The 17,279-nt window shown below is 40.2% G+C and overlaps 1 protein-coding gene across 2 annotated transcripts; it reads right to left on the reverse strand.

Moving 5' to 3' along the window:
• Positions 1-152: 152 nt before the first annotated feature.
• Positions 153-16,797, reverse strand: ZNF287 (zinc finger protein 287). 2 transcript variants are annotated; one of them, XM_016196423.2, is made up of 6 exons: positions 16,019-16,112; positions 15,042-15,636; positions 14,292-14,392; positions 12,474-12,600; positions 11,897-11,983; positions 153-4,761 (listed from the first exon to the last, which is right to left on the reverse strand). In XM_016196423.2, the coding sequence occupies exons 2-6, from the start codon at positions 15,442-15,444 to the stop codon at positions 3,191-3,193; spliced, it is 2,289 nt and encodes a 762-aa protein (XP_016051909.2). In that variant the 5' UTR covers positions 15,445-15,636; positions 16,019-16,112; the 3' UTR covers positions 153-3,190. The 2 variants fall into 2 exon arrangements, with proteins under 2 accessions (XP_016051909.2, XP_087681961.1); XM_087825835.1 differs by lacking the exons at positions 15,042-15,636; positions 16,019-16,112 and adding an exon at positions 16,545-16,797.
• Between the last annotated feature and the right edge of the window lie 482 nt (positions 16,798-17,279).

A 17,279-nucleotide genomic window follows, 5' to 3' on the forward strand; every position in this document is an offset into this window, starting at 1 on the left:
TATGTCTTCTAAGACTATTTAAGACTATATAAAACTTTTGATATGATGTAATATGACATACATCTGTGAAGTGTTAATGTTAAAAATGGTTAGCCTGAATACATCAAGCCTTTGGCCCTAATTGCTAATTTACAGAAACCACAGCAACAAGGTAAACAAACCACTGACCTGTTTACGGATTTGATAAACAAACTGGTTGTAAACAGCAGTTAAATACTGAACGTGAGATTCTACAACTGATTTGCTCCATTAAAAAAAAAATCCTGGAAAAAAACCAAGGTTGAGAGGCTATTTTAGATGAAACAAACATTGCAATCAAATGTAGTATGTGACATTTGACTGTTTTAACAGGGAAAATTTAAACATGGGTTAAGCATTAGATATTAGGGAATTACTATTTAAAAAAAAGTCTTTATTGATTTCAGAAAGAGGGAGAGAAACATCAATGATGAGTCATTAATTGCTGCCTCCTGCACACCCCTGCCTGGGGATGGAGCCTGCAACCCGGGCATGTGCCCTGACCAGGAATCGAACTGTGATCCCCTGGACCATAGGTCAATGCTAAACAGCTGAGCCACGCTGGCTGGGCATACTATTCATTTTTTGAGATATGTAAGGGTATTGTGATTATGAAAAAAGACTGTCATTTTTTATGAGATGCATGCATAGGGGTGAAATGTCATGTCTTTAAGTTACTTTCCAATTGTTCAGAAACATATGGCAAAATGTGATTTTTTAAATCTAAGTGGCAGATGTAGTTTGTTATTCTTTAATTTTCTGTATATTTGAACACATTCGTAATAAAAAATTGTGGAAAATAAAAAACCTGAATTATATTTAAGCCAGACAACTGTAAAAGTGGGAAAAATACACAAATATCTAGGATTCTCCACTATTGTTATTCTATTATTTTATCAGGGCATCAATTGCTTCAGTGTATCAATGGAAGACCTTATAAATGCACTATTTACATAAAACACATAAAAGCAGGAAATACAAATTAATGCAAAGAAAGATGCTATGGACTATAATACTCTACACATTCATTCCAGGAGAAAAAAATGTTGTGTAAGGTATGAAGTGACATTATAAAAATTGCATCTGAAGTACAATGGTTATTTTTAACCTAATAACCGTGGCATAAGCATAATTTGAGTATTATGCACCTGGAGATAATTTGAAATTTGTGAAGGGCAATTCCATGACATCAAGGTTAATGAATGTGAGGACAAGGAGAGTAACTTCTTGAAAACACTCAACAAGAAAGCCCTGAAGATGTCTTTCCTTCTGCACCTGCTTGTAGGATGTTTATATTATATAAAGTCATGTCCAAATGAAGCCACATGGGTCAACACGTTTAATTTGATATTTTCAGTGCCAGAATTTATATCAATTTCCCCTCATCTAGCTCAGGAAAATTTCCTGTGCAAAGATGTCCCATGATTTCTCAGGAATATCCCCATTGCTAATATCTGGGGATTTCTTCATTTCTAAGTTAATTAACCAATCAATGACCAGTATTTGTTAAATATTTCTTTTCATGTGTTCACAATTCTACAAATTTCACTCTGTATCAGTTAAGTCTACCTATTACTCAACTTATCTACTTATTTATTCATTAATTCAACTAACATATATATTGACCACCTGCTACATGCAAGGCACTGAAGAAACAAGAGCAAAATGAATCTCAGCTGAGAGTATGGTCTTATGTTCCAACAGTGGAACGCTACAGATATTAAGGACAGCAGTACTTTACCGACTGCTATTTGCATTTCTGCCACTTTTCCTTTTATGTTGCTTAGGACTCTGACAGTTATTATTATTTAATGATTACTGCATCAATGCTTTTTCCAATGAAATTTTTTTCTTCATATTTTAAGAGTATACTTATTTATATGAAGGAAAACCAATCCCAAATACTCCTTCAAAATCAATCATTTCATTTTTCGTTTCTTCTTACAAACAGGATGAGTTTTGCTTTTTTATTCAACCAGTTACTCTTTGTTTTCTTAGGTAAACCAAGTTCAGTAACATTTCATGTTATAAGTTACCTATGTATTCGCTTTCCTGTCTTCACCTTGATTTTTTTCCCCGACCCCACCTTCTGCACTGAACTCATATCCATTTTCCATTACCTATTTTTTCTCACATTATTTAAATAGATTGTATTACTTCCTTGCCTTAGGATATGGGGTCTGCTTTTGCAATCCATTTTAGGTTTCTTATGCTCATCCCATGACACGCCCATGCCCTTACTGTTGCTAAATTCAGCTGTGATTTGCAGCAAAGCACTACAGGAAGCCCTGAAAGGATCCAATTAAGAAATTTGGGCCCTGAGCACAGTCGACACTCAAAAAATATGTTTCAATGGAAGAAATCCACTTTCTACAGTACAATAGTCACACGGGAACCTTAAATTATAAACTTAGGAGGCAGGTGAAAATAATGGAAACTGTATTCTTATTTTTCCCTACAGGATGACAGATGTCAAAACTTAGTGAAATTAAGGCTGTTTTAAAGATTTAAGCTTGGGTGTTTGTTGTCTGTTTAACTAAATTTGTACACGTCTAAGGGTTATATACACATTAATTTCTCTATCCTATCACCTTTCATTAAGGTTCCCTTCCTTTACTATTTCAGTATTTAAGGAAAGTATAATTAAACAGTGGTCACATAGAAATCTTTAAGATACTTTCAAAAATTTCCCCCAAAACATGGCAGTTATGGCATAATAGGAAAAGGGAAGTAAAAAGGGAGAGGGGAACCCTTTACATATTTAAGGCTTCAAAGCTGGGAAGAACTAAAGGCCTGAAAGCAGCTTTCCTATTATCCCAGGATTACTCTCCTGTGTGAAATCTCTACTTGATGGAAGTTTTCACAAGTTACATTCACGAGGCCTCACTGAGAAGTACTTGAAATACAGTAAGAGTCGGTGAGTTACAGATTTCTGAATACTCTTACTTTCACAGGGTTTCTTTCTGGAATAAATCAATAGAGGTTAAGAAGTGAATGAAGTTTTCTTCTCAAATTTAACATTAAATTTAAATAGGTTATATCCACATTACTAATTCTGATACTTCTGCTCAGTGGTATCTAATGTATATTGCACTTCTTTTGAATGTGTTAACACAGAGTACAAAATAAAATGTAAATGATTAAGTTGTAACACTTAAAGTCTCCATGTCCATTAATTACGATGTTTGGCACCTGTATGAACACGCTGATGCTGAATAAGGTTTGTACTCTGAGTGAAGGTTTTACCACATATACGGCATGCATAGGGCTTCTCTCCTGTGTGAATTCTCTGGTGTTGAATAAGGCATGTTCTCTGGCTGAAGTCTTTATCACATTCATTACATTTATAAGGTCTTTCTCCAGTATGAGTTCTGTGATGTTGATTAAGTGATGAGGAATAAATAAAAGCTTTCCCACATTCGTTACATTTATAGGGCTTCTCTCCGGTATGAATCCTTTGATGCTGAGTAAGATTTGCACCCTGTCTATATGCTTTCCCACATATGTTGCATTTAAAGGGTTTTTCTCCGTTATGAATCCTCTGATGTTGAGTAAGGTGTACACTCTGGCTGAAGGCTTTCCCACACACTGTGCATTTATATGGTTTCTCTCCAGTATGTGTTCTGTGATGTTGAGTAAGGTTTGCACTCTGGCTGAAGGCTTTCCCACATATTTTGCATACATAGGATTTCTCTCCAGTGTGAGTAGTTTGATGTTGAATAAGAGTTGAGGAATGAGCAAAGGCTTTTCCACATTCATTACATTTATAACACTTCTCTCCAGAATGAATTCTCTGATGTCGAATAAGGTAAGTACTCTGACTAAATACTTTCCAACACTCATTGCATTTATATGGTTTCTTTCCAGTATGTATTTTTTGATGTTGAAGAAGGTGCGTACTTTGACTGAACGTTTTCCCACATTCGTTGCATATATAAGGCTTTTCTCCAGTATGAACTCTCTGATGATTGATCAGTGATGAACTGTGGCTGAAGGTTTTACCGCATTCTAAGCATTTATATGGTTTCTCTCCTGTATGTGTCCTTTGATGTATAGTAAGGTGTGCACGCTGACTAAAGTCTTTCCCACAGTCATCACATTTATACGGTTTCTCTCCGGTATGAATTCTCTGATGTATAGTAAGGTGTGCTCGCTGGCTGAAGGCTTTCCCACATTGGTGGCATTCATAAGGTTTTTCTCCAGTATGCATTCTCTGATGTGCAATAAGGGATGAGAGGTGTCGAAACTCTTTCCCGCACTCTTCACATTCATAAGATTTCTCTTTGGTATGGGTGCTTTGGTGTTTCACGAAGGATGGGTATTTCCTAAACTTTTTCCCACACACATTACATTTGTAAGGCTTCTCTCCAGGGTAAATTTTCCTATGTACAATACCATATGAGACGTGATTGAAGATTGCCCTGCTTTCGTCATATACAGATGTCTTATTATCTGACAGAGTATCAAACTGTATAATCAGGTTTGAATGCTTTTCAAAATGATCTCCATATATATCATATTTACTAAGATACTCTTCTGTAGGATCACCTTCTTGTGAAAAAACTGACTTCAAACTGAAATTTCCTTCATCAGTGGGAATTTTCATGAAGGTAACTGGTGCTTGCCTCTCTAATCTGTCACCATAGTCATATGGTTCTTCCAATTTGATGGTCTGGGTTCCATCTGTTGTGAATTTAGCAATATTTTTAACTGGATTATGATCTTGGGCTTCTGTTTCCTGTCCTGAAATAAAAAGAATATAAAAAGTTTTCTTCTATTTGGAGAAACTGCCAAAATAGAAACAAAATAATGAACGTGAATAAAATGCTTAAAAAACTATGGCTCTGACAACCTCATAACATGGTCCTTAAAGCTTGGGAAAAGAGAAAAAAAGGGCAGGAAAACAAAAGACTAAATTGAGACAGGAGAGGCTCCTCACTATCCAACATGGGCACAGAGTAAATAAAATGAGTCAGGTCAGGTAACAGAGCTGACAGAAGTGAATACAGTGGATAACACTGTGTAGGATAATTTGGGATGGCTTCAATTGTGTAATTAATTATATGAGTTATAATTTATATAATGGTTTCATAAAGTGGGCATGCTATCCTCATTCCTTCCAATCTACTCTGCACAATCCTACATAATATTATAATAGCAATTGCATGGAGTGCTTTTCATGCTTAAATGTCTAGTAACTCTCATATAGCCTAAAACAATCATTCTCAAAAGTACAGTCCCCAACCCTGGCTGGGTAGCTCAGTTTGTTAGAGCATTGTCCCAATATGCCAGGGTTGTGGGTTCGATCCTTCATCAGGGCACACACAACAGTTAACAAATCAATGCATGAATGGGTGCAATAGCAAATTGATGTCTGTCTCTCTCTAAAATCAATTAAAAAAAAAAAACAACTAAAAAAAAGTACAGTTCCCAGTCTAGAGGATTAAGCATCACTATCACCTGGGAATATGTTAAATTATTGCGCCCCACCCAGACATATGAATCAGAAACTTTGGAAGTGAGGCTGAGAAATCTGTTTTTTAGCAAGCCCTCCAGGTTGTTTTGATGCACACTAAAGTTTGAGGATCAGTGGCATAAAGGATAAAAGTTAGAGAGAAAAAAAAGTTTAAAATACCTCCAATTTGGCATTTAGTCCCAAGATATTCAAGCATTTTCTTTCTATGTCTTCTACCACACTTCATAATCAGCTTAAAGGCCAAAGTTACCCACATAACTTAAAATTACTTCCTCATAATCTTCTATAGGTGTCATCAGCTTAAAGGCCAAAGTTACCCACATAACTTAAAATTACTTCCTCATAATCTTCTATAGGTGTCATGCTACTTCCAGACTCTAGGCCTTCTCTTATACCTTCTCCATCTATTAAAAAAGCTCATGTTTCTCTCTTCTTCTTAGAATCCTAAGTACATTCAGCTGAATCATATAAAATTATCTTCCCCCAGCTGGGTGGCTCAGTTGGTTGGAGCACTGTCCTTAAATACCAAAAGACTGCGGATTTGATTCCAGTCAGGGGGTTTGATCCAGAGTCAGGGTGCATACAGGAAGCAACCAATCAACATTTCTCTCTCATTGATGTTTCTCTCTTAAAAATCAATAAAAACATATCCTTGGTGAGAATGAAAAAAACGCACATATGAAATTATCTTTTTTGTAGATCAATATGGCTGAATATTAGCAGTTTCATATGGTTCAACCTAATATAATGATGGGGCCATGACAAAACTTGGCCTTACATTATTATTTCGTGATTTTGTGTGTTTCTTATATTTCCAACCTAGTTGCAAACTCTGGAACTAACTTATGCTTCTTTTACATTTCTTTCAGAAAATGACCCAAGAGTGGAAATGGTGGCCACTCACCTGAATTGGTAAAATAAGACAGTAACTTGTAAAAAGGAGAACTTGAATGCACACACACTCACACACAAAAAACCCGACTCCACACCTGCCTGCAAAGTAATCGAATATGTACAGGCGTACCTTGGATATATTGTGGGTTTGGTTCCAGACCACCGCAATAAAGCAAATACCACAATAAAGTGAGTCACATAAATGTTTTGGTTTCTCAGTGCGTATAAAAGTTTTATTTACCTTATGCTATAGCCTATTAAGTGTGCAATATATGATGTGTAAAGAAGGTAACTACCTTAGTTAAAAAACACTTTATTGCTAAAAAATGCTAAGCATCTTAGCCTTCAGCAAGTTGTAATCTTTTTGTTGGTGGAGGGTCTTACCATCAATTTGTAAAAAATGCAGTACCTGTGAAGTGCAATAAAGTGAAGCACAAAAGTGAGGTATGCCTGTATTTGCTGATGCCTATTATGTTTCTATGATAGTTTAAAACAAATTTAAGTTACAGTACTTTTCTCCTTTGAGATCAGGTGGGAAACATATAATTTACAAACATTAAGAATTATTTAACAAAATATAATTAAATATGGCATTTATAATGTAGCAAAATTAATACTGAATAGTTCAGAAACTTTCTAAGATGCAGATCAAAGTATAATAACCACAACTATATTCATTCAATGGAATCAATCATTAATAAAGGAGTAGCTAGGAAGGGGATAATGGAGTAACTGTATATTTATCAATATGCAAAGGTGTGAAGGAAGTATTATTAAGTGAAAAAAAGGTATGTAACAGTATGTAGAGCAAGAACTTATCTGTGTAAAGATATGCTAAATGTCTTATAGATACACACATACACTTATACACATTATACACTGCAGTAATAATCTAAGGGGAGAAGGTCCTAGTAATGGGTGAGGGGAGAGACACATATTTCATTTGGCTTCCTTGTGCTGCTTGAATTTACAAACTATTTTTATTACTTTGATTTAAATAAAAAAACCAGAGTTGACACCAGAAAATGGTTAGGACTAATGTTAAGTGAAAAAAGCAGTATCATAAAACTCATAACTAAACAAATATTACCAAAATGATATAACAATGAAATTATAGGTTTTAAAAAATATTTCCTAATATTCAATAAATTAGCTATGCCTTTTATTGCTGTTTAATACTAGACATGTAGTTATGCTACTTTTATAGAGAAAAAGTATAAACAACTTCCTCAAACCAGATCTGTTACTGCCCCCCCCCAAAGAAACAATATGAAAATGTTAATGGACCATGTAGGTAAATGTGTGAGTGTGTATGTGTGTACATGTATACAACACACAATGAGATAATACCAGAAGCTCAGTTTAACTTCTAAGTAATCAGAATCCATCTATGAGAGACTATTTCATATACCTGAAAAGGAAGTACTAAAGGTTATAATTAACTAGCTTAAAGTAACAAGTCTGAACGATGACCATGAAGAAATTGCTACTATAAAGCATACATTTTTAAATCAATCAATTTATTGGAGATTCAGAAATGGAGATAAATTAAGCAGGGCTTAAATATGTGTATATACCTAACCAGAAAGAATTGGTTAGAGCCCTAGCCAGTCTGGCGCAGGGTTGGAGAGTTGGCCGGCAGACTGAAAGGTCCCGGGTTCGATACCAGCCAAGGGCATGCACCTTGGTTGCAGGCTCAATCCTTGGCCCTGGTCAGCGTGTAGGCAGGAGGCAACCAACTGATGTGTCTCTCTCACATCGATGTTTCTCTCTCTCTCTCCCCCTTCCACTCTCTCTGAAAAGCAATGGGGAAAATATCCTTGGGTGAGAATAAAAAAAATTTTAAAAAAAGAATTGGTTAGAAGCAGCAAGTATCTGTTGGTCAATAGGGCCAAACAATGGTACAGTTCTAATAGAAGAGATCAGTGTTGACTCAGGTAATCAAGGATAGAGGGAGGCATGATTTGAGTCGAACCTTAAAGAATGGCTAAGTCCTGTATAAATAAAAAAACTATAAAAGTTCTGAGATAGGACGGCCTTCGAAGACCAATAACTACTACTACTGTACTTGTGAATCATCAAAGTTCCCATTTCCTGAAATATGAATGATTAGACATCCTTTTCCAAAGGATCAACTTATGATATATCACCAAGATGGTAAGAGAGCAGAATCCTCAGAGGCCAAAAATCAAGTGAAAACAAGACAGGAAATCAGCAAGAGCTCAAGCTGGCTGCCTGTGACAGTTCCTCAATCCTGTTGATGGATGACCTTAAGCTTCTACTTTAAGGGTGCAAGGGGACAGAGGCATTAGTGGGTGCCATTTTTGTGCTCTGCCTCTGCAATGCTTCCATGCAAATATCTCCAGGGGAGCTTTTACACACGTCTGGTAGCCAGGTTGTATTACACCTGATGCCCCAGTTTTTGTAGTGGCAACCCAGGGGACATCCCTTGAGTATGGGGCTTTGGAAGCCAGGAGTACTTGTGTTCCTGGGTCCCATGGGACTGTAACAACCATGTCCCTTTTTTAAGTGTTTATTTACAAATTAAACAGTACATTAGACATGTAGTGTATATAAGAAAGGTTAAGACAGAATCATTTGGGGGGGGTCTGAAACAGATTAATTCAATTTACATTATTTCTAATGGGAAAAAATAATTCGGTTTTCGAACAGCCTTCGGAGCAAATCAAGTTCAAGAACAGAGGTTCCACTGTATAATGCATATTTGAAAGTTTCACACACATGAAAATTTGTAACTATGTATGGTAACATATGGTAACTAGATTTATTGTGGTGATAGTTTTACAGTGGATACAAATATCAAATCATTACGTGGTACACCAGAAACTAATATAATGTTTTATGTCAATTACACTTCAATTTAAGAAAAAGTCTTCCAGTGCCCAAATTTGGGACAATTGAGCATCAAAAATAGGAAAAAAACCAACCACCAAAAGCTGGAATGAAATAATAATACACTGAATTTCTTAAAATCCCATTAGTCTATAGTGATATATACACACAGAAATGGAGTGGGAGGAGGGACAGCTATTCTTTGCAGAAGAGTATTATTAATCATTTAGAAGAGATGGCTGAATTAAAAAATCAATGTAATATAATAAAGCAAGGATCATCAGTGGATGCCAAGAACCTCAAACAAAAGGTTACCAGGGAATACAATAGTCATGTGGTTGGTGTCTATTTATCAATCCACAGATTTCTTACTAATTAGAAAGGAAAAAAAAAAAGCATCTTTAAAATGGAAAGATCCAGTAGACAGCACCTTCACCAAACTGAGTATCACCAATAATGAGATAAAATGACATTATATGTCTCCTGAGGAAATGCAATGGAAAGTACATACCTATAAAGTATTCTTGGCAAAAATGTTCAATCAGAATCTAATCATGAGGAAACAATCAGGCAAATGTGGGTCATTTAAAAAAACAAAACCTGGCCTGGATCCTTCAAAAAATGTCAATATCATGAAAGATTAAAGGAAAAAAGAAAAGAAAAGGCTGGGGAACAGGTCTAGATTAAAAGGGACTAAGACATTGCAAACTCAGTGGAGCATGGGATTCCTGACTGGATCCTGGATTGGGGAGAAAAATATCTATAAAGGATATTTTGGGGAAATATCTGGAGAAATCTAAGTATTTGACTATCCAGTAGATAACATTATTATATAAATACTAAATATTTGGAAAGAGCGGCATTGTACTTATGTAGGAGAATGCCTGTGTTCTTACATGATATTTGTAGAAATATTTAGGGGTGAGATGTCACGATGCCTGAACTAACTTTCAAATGGTTCTGTGTAAAAACAGTACGTGTGTGTGCATGTAAAGAGATAAGGAGCCCTGGCTGGTGTTGCTCAGTGGTTAGAGTGTCGGCTTGTGCACCAAAGGGTCATAGGTTCAATTCCCAATCAAAGGTATGTACCTGGGTTGCAGGTTCATCCCCAGCCTGGTCTGGGGGTGTGCTGGAGGTAACCAATCAATGTGTCTCTCTCACATCAATGTTTCTCTCTCACCTTCTCCCTCCCTCCCTTCCACTTTCTCTAAAAATCAATGGAAAAAAATTATCCTTGAGTAAGGATTAACAGCAACAACCAAAAGAGATAAGGTAAAAGTGGCTGAATGATGATAAATGCTGATTCCAGGCAAAAAAATATATAGGTGTTCAATGTACTGTTCCTATAACTTTTCTGCTAGTTTGAAACCTTTAAAAATAAAGTTGTTGTGAAGGAAGGAAAAAAGGAAGGAATGGGAACCACCAAAAAGTCCATCAATAGGGAACAGAATAATAAAATATGAGACACACAATAAAATTTGATGCAGATATTTAAGCTCTTTACATATCATTTGGAACACTTATCAAGATATACTTTTAAGTAATAAAAGCAAAGTACAAATCTGAGTGTACAGGATGTTACCATTTATATTAGAAAATGGGGAAAAATACTTTCATATTCACGTTGCATGCAAACAAAACAAAATAAACACCTAAAAGAACAAACTAGAGCCCAGCTGGGTGTGGCTCAGCGATTGAGCATCGACCTAGGATCCAGGAGAGATCAGGGTTCGATTCCCGGTCAGGGCATATGCCCGGGTTGCGGGCTCGGTCCCCAGTCGGGGGTGTGCAGGAGGCGGCTGATCAATGACTTTCTCTCATCATTGATGTTTCAACTCTCTCTCCCCCTCTCCGTTCCTCTTTCTGAAATCAATAAAGATATTTAAAAAAAAAAAAGAATAAAGTAGAAACAAGTAACAGTGGTTGTGTGTTGGGCAGATGTAGGAACTGGCTGAATGTGGTATACATGTGTGAGAATTTTTTGGCTTTGTATAAAATTTTAAAATGTCCCTGGCCAGGTAGCTCAGTTGGTTAGGGTGTTGTCCCAATATACCAAGGTTTCAGGTTTGATCCCCAGTCAGGGCACATATAAGAATCAACCAATAAATAATATATCAATAAGTGGAACAACAAATTGGTGTTTCTCTCTCTCTATAAAAATCAATAAATAAAATACTTTAAATTAAAAAATGTATTCTTTATATTTAAAAACTTTTATCTTGTGAATAAATTGTCTTTTTAAATAATTAGAAAATAAAAAAAGAACGGAATGAGTTAGGAAAGTGGAGGCAGGGGGCCAGAGTTTTGTCAATAAATAAAAGAAAATCAAAAAGGTTTGAAATTTAAGATTTTAAAAGCCATTCATGCATGTTTAAACAGAGAGCGGGGGAACAGTGGCACAATGAAAGCCTTAGACACAGCACGGAGGGATGGGACTTGAGGGTCATTGGGAAGGACACCATGAAACCTAGGGGAAAGGTGTAAAAATGATGTCTGGAAAATCTTTCCTGAAGATGGTCTCTGCAAGGAAGTGTTCTTGACAGACTGGGAGGTCTTTGTGGAAAGTGACTTGGCCATATTTAAAAGTATAACTCACCATACTTAGGGTAAAATAGACTAAATGTAAAGTCTCTCATCTGCCACTTATTCTCTCACCTGGAGTCGGGCCTTCTAAGATTTCTTTTATCACCATCCATGGTTCTTCCAATATGGGAATCACAGTTGGTCTGTACACTGTAAGTCCTGTTCAGGAGGAATATAACGAGTTTTATCCTGGATATAAACATGTGTTCAAATTTTATTACGTGACTTCTTATCCATGTGGATAGACCCCTTCAGGTAAACACTAGGTCATGGACGTGACCTAATAAATTAGGTCCTGCTCTTTTTCAGAGCTAGGATAAAAATTTCCTGGCACCCTGGAGGTTATTTGAATAGAGGTTGTGGAGAAGGAGGTCATAGGGAAGTAGGGAATGAGCAAGGTGCAGCACTGGGTGGCAGCCCTGTGACGCTGCATATCAGTTTTCAATGACCTTCCACTTAGAAACCTTCCACTTGGGAAAAGGAAGTAGAACAGAGCCACTTCTGTGCCCAAATGGGATGAGCACAACTGACCTCTAAGGCCCCCATTCATAGCAAAGTAGTTTAGAGGTCCAACCCATTTTTAACAATGGAGGAAAAAAAAGATACTCTGGTGGGTATGCAGAAAGGAGTGGGTGTAGATGATGCTTACCTAGAGAAACCATGTTCCAATAGTTCTGTAATGTCACAGTCTTGTACAATTCCTTCTGCACAGGACGCATTAGCTCCCAGTCCTCCTGGGTGATATCCACAGCCACATCTCTGAATGTCATTGATTCCTAAAACATCAAATATAATTTAACTTAGTTCAAGAACTAGTAGGAAGGGGGTAGTGATAATACCAGGTACATGTGTGGTGGAAAGAATCATAAAAGCTTAAGCTTTAGTAGGACCCTAAAAGTTTTCTAGTAAAAACTTTCATGCAGCCCAGCTCGTGTGATTCAGCAGTTGAGCATCGACCTATGATCCAGGAGACTGCAGTTCGATTCCCGGTCAGGGGGAGTGCAGGAGGCAGCGATCAATGACTCTCTCATCATTGATGTTTCTCTCTCTCTCTCCCTCTCTCTTCTTCTCTCTGAAATCTATAAAGGCATATTAAACAAACAAACAAACAAACAAAAACTTTCACCCAATGTCTGGATGAGCATACCTGAGTGGCCTTAGAAGGAAGTTCGAAAATAAAGTGGAATTTATTGCTTTCACTTGCCACTAGTGCATACATTGGTGGCTCCATTTTAAAGAACAAAGGGTTTTAAACATAGATGACAAAGAATTGAATGGTTTTGCTCTTCAAGCTCTGCCTTAAGAATAAATTCAATGTGTTATAATTAGAAATTTTGATCTTCTGTGTGCTCTATTGATGAGATGCAGAGCCCTTCATCTTCTTCACCACACAGTTGAACTGCTGTATTTTTACATACCTTTCACATCCCTCTTTGTTGTTCTTCATTAAAAAAAATTCTTCATTATGCTTACATGGTTTTAAATAAACTAAGTTTCTTTAAAAAATGGTATTGGGGTTTTGAAATCACATTAAGCTTTTAAGTTAGGGAGAACTGACAGTTTTACACCATTCTAGGCTTCTTTCACATCCTGTAGAATGATATAGAATGTGACGGTACTGCAAAATTTATACTCTGCTTAGTCCTAGCTATTTTAAACTTGAGGGGTGTAATACTGTGAATGAAATCTCTTACTTCATCTTATCATCGATATGATTTTTACATATAAAGTGATTAACTTTTGTATGCCATTTACTGTAGCAGTCACTTCACTCAAATTTTTTATTATTGTTTCTAACAGTTTTTCCCTTGATTTTCTTAGATTTTTCAGGTAAACATTCATATTACCTATAAATAATTTTACACTGGTTACCAATTTCAGACCATGTATATTTTTAAAGTAAATCTTTCTCTTAAAGTGGCCTGAGTGGCTCTTCCTTAAAATAAAAGACTCGTGATCAAAAGTAACACCATAAAATACATGGCCTTCAGTCACTTGTTCATGAGAAAAAATAATGGTAACTATTGTTTATCCTACTGTGACCTAACTGGTCACTCACTATAACCCAGGGCAACAAGTCTCATAATATTTAATCTTCCTAAGTAGAAGAATATTGTTTATTAGAGTTGAATAACTCAGGCTGAGCGGTTAACGGTTAAGCATCTTGCCCCAAATTACAGGTTCAATGGCAGAACCAGGGACCAAACCTAGATCCATTTGGCTGGGCAAGTCAATCCCTCAACCTCAATGTGATATTGCTGCCTTCAAGTCAAAAAGTGAGAAAAGGCATTCCCATTTCCTACACAGGGCATTCATCTATCTCAACAGGCCAAGGTGGCTCACGGAGAAAAAACGAGGCTTAGGTCCTTGATACGACTTTGGGGTCTCAGAGTTAGAAGGCCATGAAAGAAAATGTCATCACACACTATGAACACGTTTTAAAATCACATAAGACACTAAAACTCACTTTGGTCACCAAGTCATTGAGCCACCCTGCCTGGAAAGCATGTCTTCCTTTGGGGTCTTCCTCTGGGGTTTCTTGGGAAAGGGCAGAGTTCTGAGGAGCAGCTGGGAAGAGAGAGACCATGCTGGAGATCAGTCCTGTTTGAATTGCCGCGGAACTCATCACCACATAGATGCCTATACTTTCTTCAAGTGAGAAGTCAAAAGGAAACCAAACACAACACCCCTACTTCAAAAAACCCAGTGGGAAGCAGCAATGACCTGTCCTAAGACATCAGTGTAGGCTTCAAAAACAAGTCTACTCTGGGACTCTTAAACATATGTACCAAATTCATAATTTTCTACTAAATCTTCACGTGATGTAAATTTTGTGAGTTGTGTCTTCACTTAATAAGGAAATGTTCTCTGGACTCTTTTCTACCTATTTGGAATTGTTACTGTAAAACCGAACTCACAAAGCAAATCATTTATTGGCGCAATGGTTCAAACCTCTGCAGGTAAACTTCCTGAGGGCTTGTAAGGGGGTAATTTGGTTGTGTCTGGTCACTGTTTCATGACACATCTCCTCTGGTTTAGATAATGTGCATGTGGCTCCAAGAAATCTGAAGGCGAATACCATGCAGGATGAGGCTCGTGGTAATGCCTGTTCTCACTCACTGACCTGCCTTCTCCCATTTCTTTAACAGGTTGCTCTCTGCCATGCTTGCTGTCCTCACCACCCAGGTTCCTCCCCTCTCTGCCCTGTAATTCTCACCTTCATCTTCTAGAATCTGAGTCAAATCCTCCACCAGAGTCACCACTTCCTCGCTGCTCTCTGGGTACTGGGACTTTACCCAAGTCCTAACCTCCCCAGGCAGGATGGTCAGGAATTGCTCCAGCACCAGCAGCTCCAGGATTTGTTCCTTTGAGTGAATCTCAGGTCTCAGCCACTTAAGGCAGAGCTCTCGGAGTTGATTCAATGCTTTTCGAGGGCCAGCCAAGCCTGGGTATGGAAAATTCCTAAAATTCTGTCGACAGGTCTCAGTGTCACGCAAGAGTCTTGAAGCAAGGGCTTCCTTTTCAGTATTGCGGGGTCCACTCTGAGCCTTGTCTGGCTTCCACATCAGAAAGATTTGGGAGCGTGAAGAACTGGTCATCCTCTTGCTTGGGGCCGACATTACAGGAGAGTCAATCTGGCCAATATCCTTTATTTCTCTAGTGGTGAGCCAACTGCTTGAAGCCTCGTGCTAGAGCCACAAAGACATTCTATCTAGGGCTGCTGCAGCCAGGCGCACAACAGACTCAAGGTGGAGTTACCAGCCTTAGTTACAAATTCTGAGCCTACTACTTGCAGGGATGGTTAAGAGACCCTGAAACACAAGAACAACAGACCACAAGGTCAAGAATTCCTGGTGCTCTCTGCTGTATACATACACAAACAGAAATAGATTACCCAGTGCGCACAGAAAGAAACGTACGGTCTTTGCCCTGGCCCGTGGGGCTCCGTGGCTGGAGAGCCCCGAAGGGTCACAGGTTCGATTCCTGGTCCAGGGCACGTACCTGGGTTGCAGGTTCACGCCCGGCCTGGTCCCCAGGTGGGGTAGGCAACCAATCCATGTCTCTCTCTTACATAGCTGTTTCTCTCTCCCCCTCTCCCCTCCTCCCACTCGCCCTGAAAATCTGCGGAAAAGCTGTCCCAGGGTGCGGATTAACCCCCACCCCCACAAACCCAACCACACAGGCTTTGTTTACCTCGGTCTCCCCCTCTTCTATCTTTACATTAGTAAAAGCGGGCGAGCCATCCACCTGCTTTGCATATTAACACGAGCCAGTCTAGCCTTTCGCGGGGGCAGGCCGGCGGCTGGGCTGGAAAGCAGCAGCAGAGGCCGGGGGGCGGGTGAAGCCTGTAACTGCTCTAGAGGAGACAATTCCTCATGAATACATCTGAAAGCGGGGTGCCCGAGGAAAACCCCGAACAGGCCTGCTGGAGAAGAACCCGCCCACCTGTCCACAGGCGCCCGCTCGGGGCCCCCCTCAAACAGCCGTGTCCCCTAAGCCAACTATCTCCGAGGTCCCGCGCCGGCGACGCGCGGCCTCGCCTCCCGTCGCCTCCCGTCGCCTCGCGCCCGGCGGTGTCCCGAGCGCGTCGGCCGGAGAAGGCGCGCGGCGGGAGTCGGAGGCAGGCGGCGCGCGTGCCGGGCCCGGCCCCCCAGCGGCAGCCTTCACCCCGCGTGACCTCCCCGCGGGCCGCGAGCACGGGCGCCGGCGACATCGTTACCTGTCGCTGGGACCCGGCGGACGCGCAGCCGGAGCGCCGGAGGCCCGGGCAACAATGGCGGCGGGGCGCGGCGCCTGCGCGGCGGGCTCGGCCCCCACCGCACGGGGGCCTCAGGCTCCGCCGCTTCCCTTCCCCGGAAAGCGCGCGGGGTCTCGGACGGGAGCGGCGCGCCGCAGCCCAGCTCTGAGAGGCCCGGCCCGGAACCCACCGCGCCCCCGCTCCGCCGGGACCTCGCCTCGGCGCCGCTGCGCATGTGCGCGAGGCGAACGCAGCGCGGCCGCTGGGCCAATCGGAGGCGGCGCCCCCCGGCCCCCTCCGCCTCTTCCCGCGGGCCTGTCGCCATGGCAACCTCCTCCGCCTCCGGGCTGCGACGGGCCGCGGAGCCTTCCCGGTGCCGCAGGGAACCTCACCTGCAGCTTTCCTGGGCCCACGCCGCTCCGGTGGACGGCGCGGAGGCGGCGGAGTTCCCAGCATTTTGCGGGGGAGGAAGCGCGCGGATGGGGAGGGTTGGAGCCCCGCGCCAACGAGCCACAGTAAGCCTGGTGCCAGAGTGTCCCGGGGAAGGATGGGCGGAGAAGATGCGGGGGTAAAGGCCGAAAGACCGCAGTGCCGGCTCGGCTTTACTGCGAGTAAACATTCACTGTCGGAGGTTCTGAGTCCCTCCTCAGGAAAAAAGAACAACATCCGAAAGTATGCTGTTTACAAGAGACTCGGAACAAACACAAAATGCTTGAA

This window comes from Miniopterus natalensis, chromosome 17, assembly GCF_054644295.1.
Source record: "Miniopterus natalensis isolate mMinNat1 chromosome 17, mMinNat1.hap1, whole genome shotgun sequence".
NCBI classification, from domain to species: Eukaryota; Metazoa; Chordata; class Mammalia; order Chiroptera; family Miniopteridae; genus Miniopterus; species Miniopterus natalensis.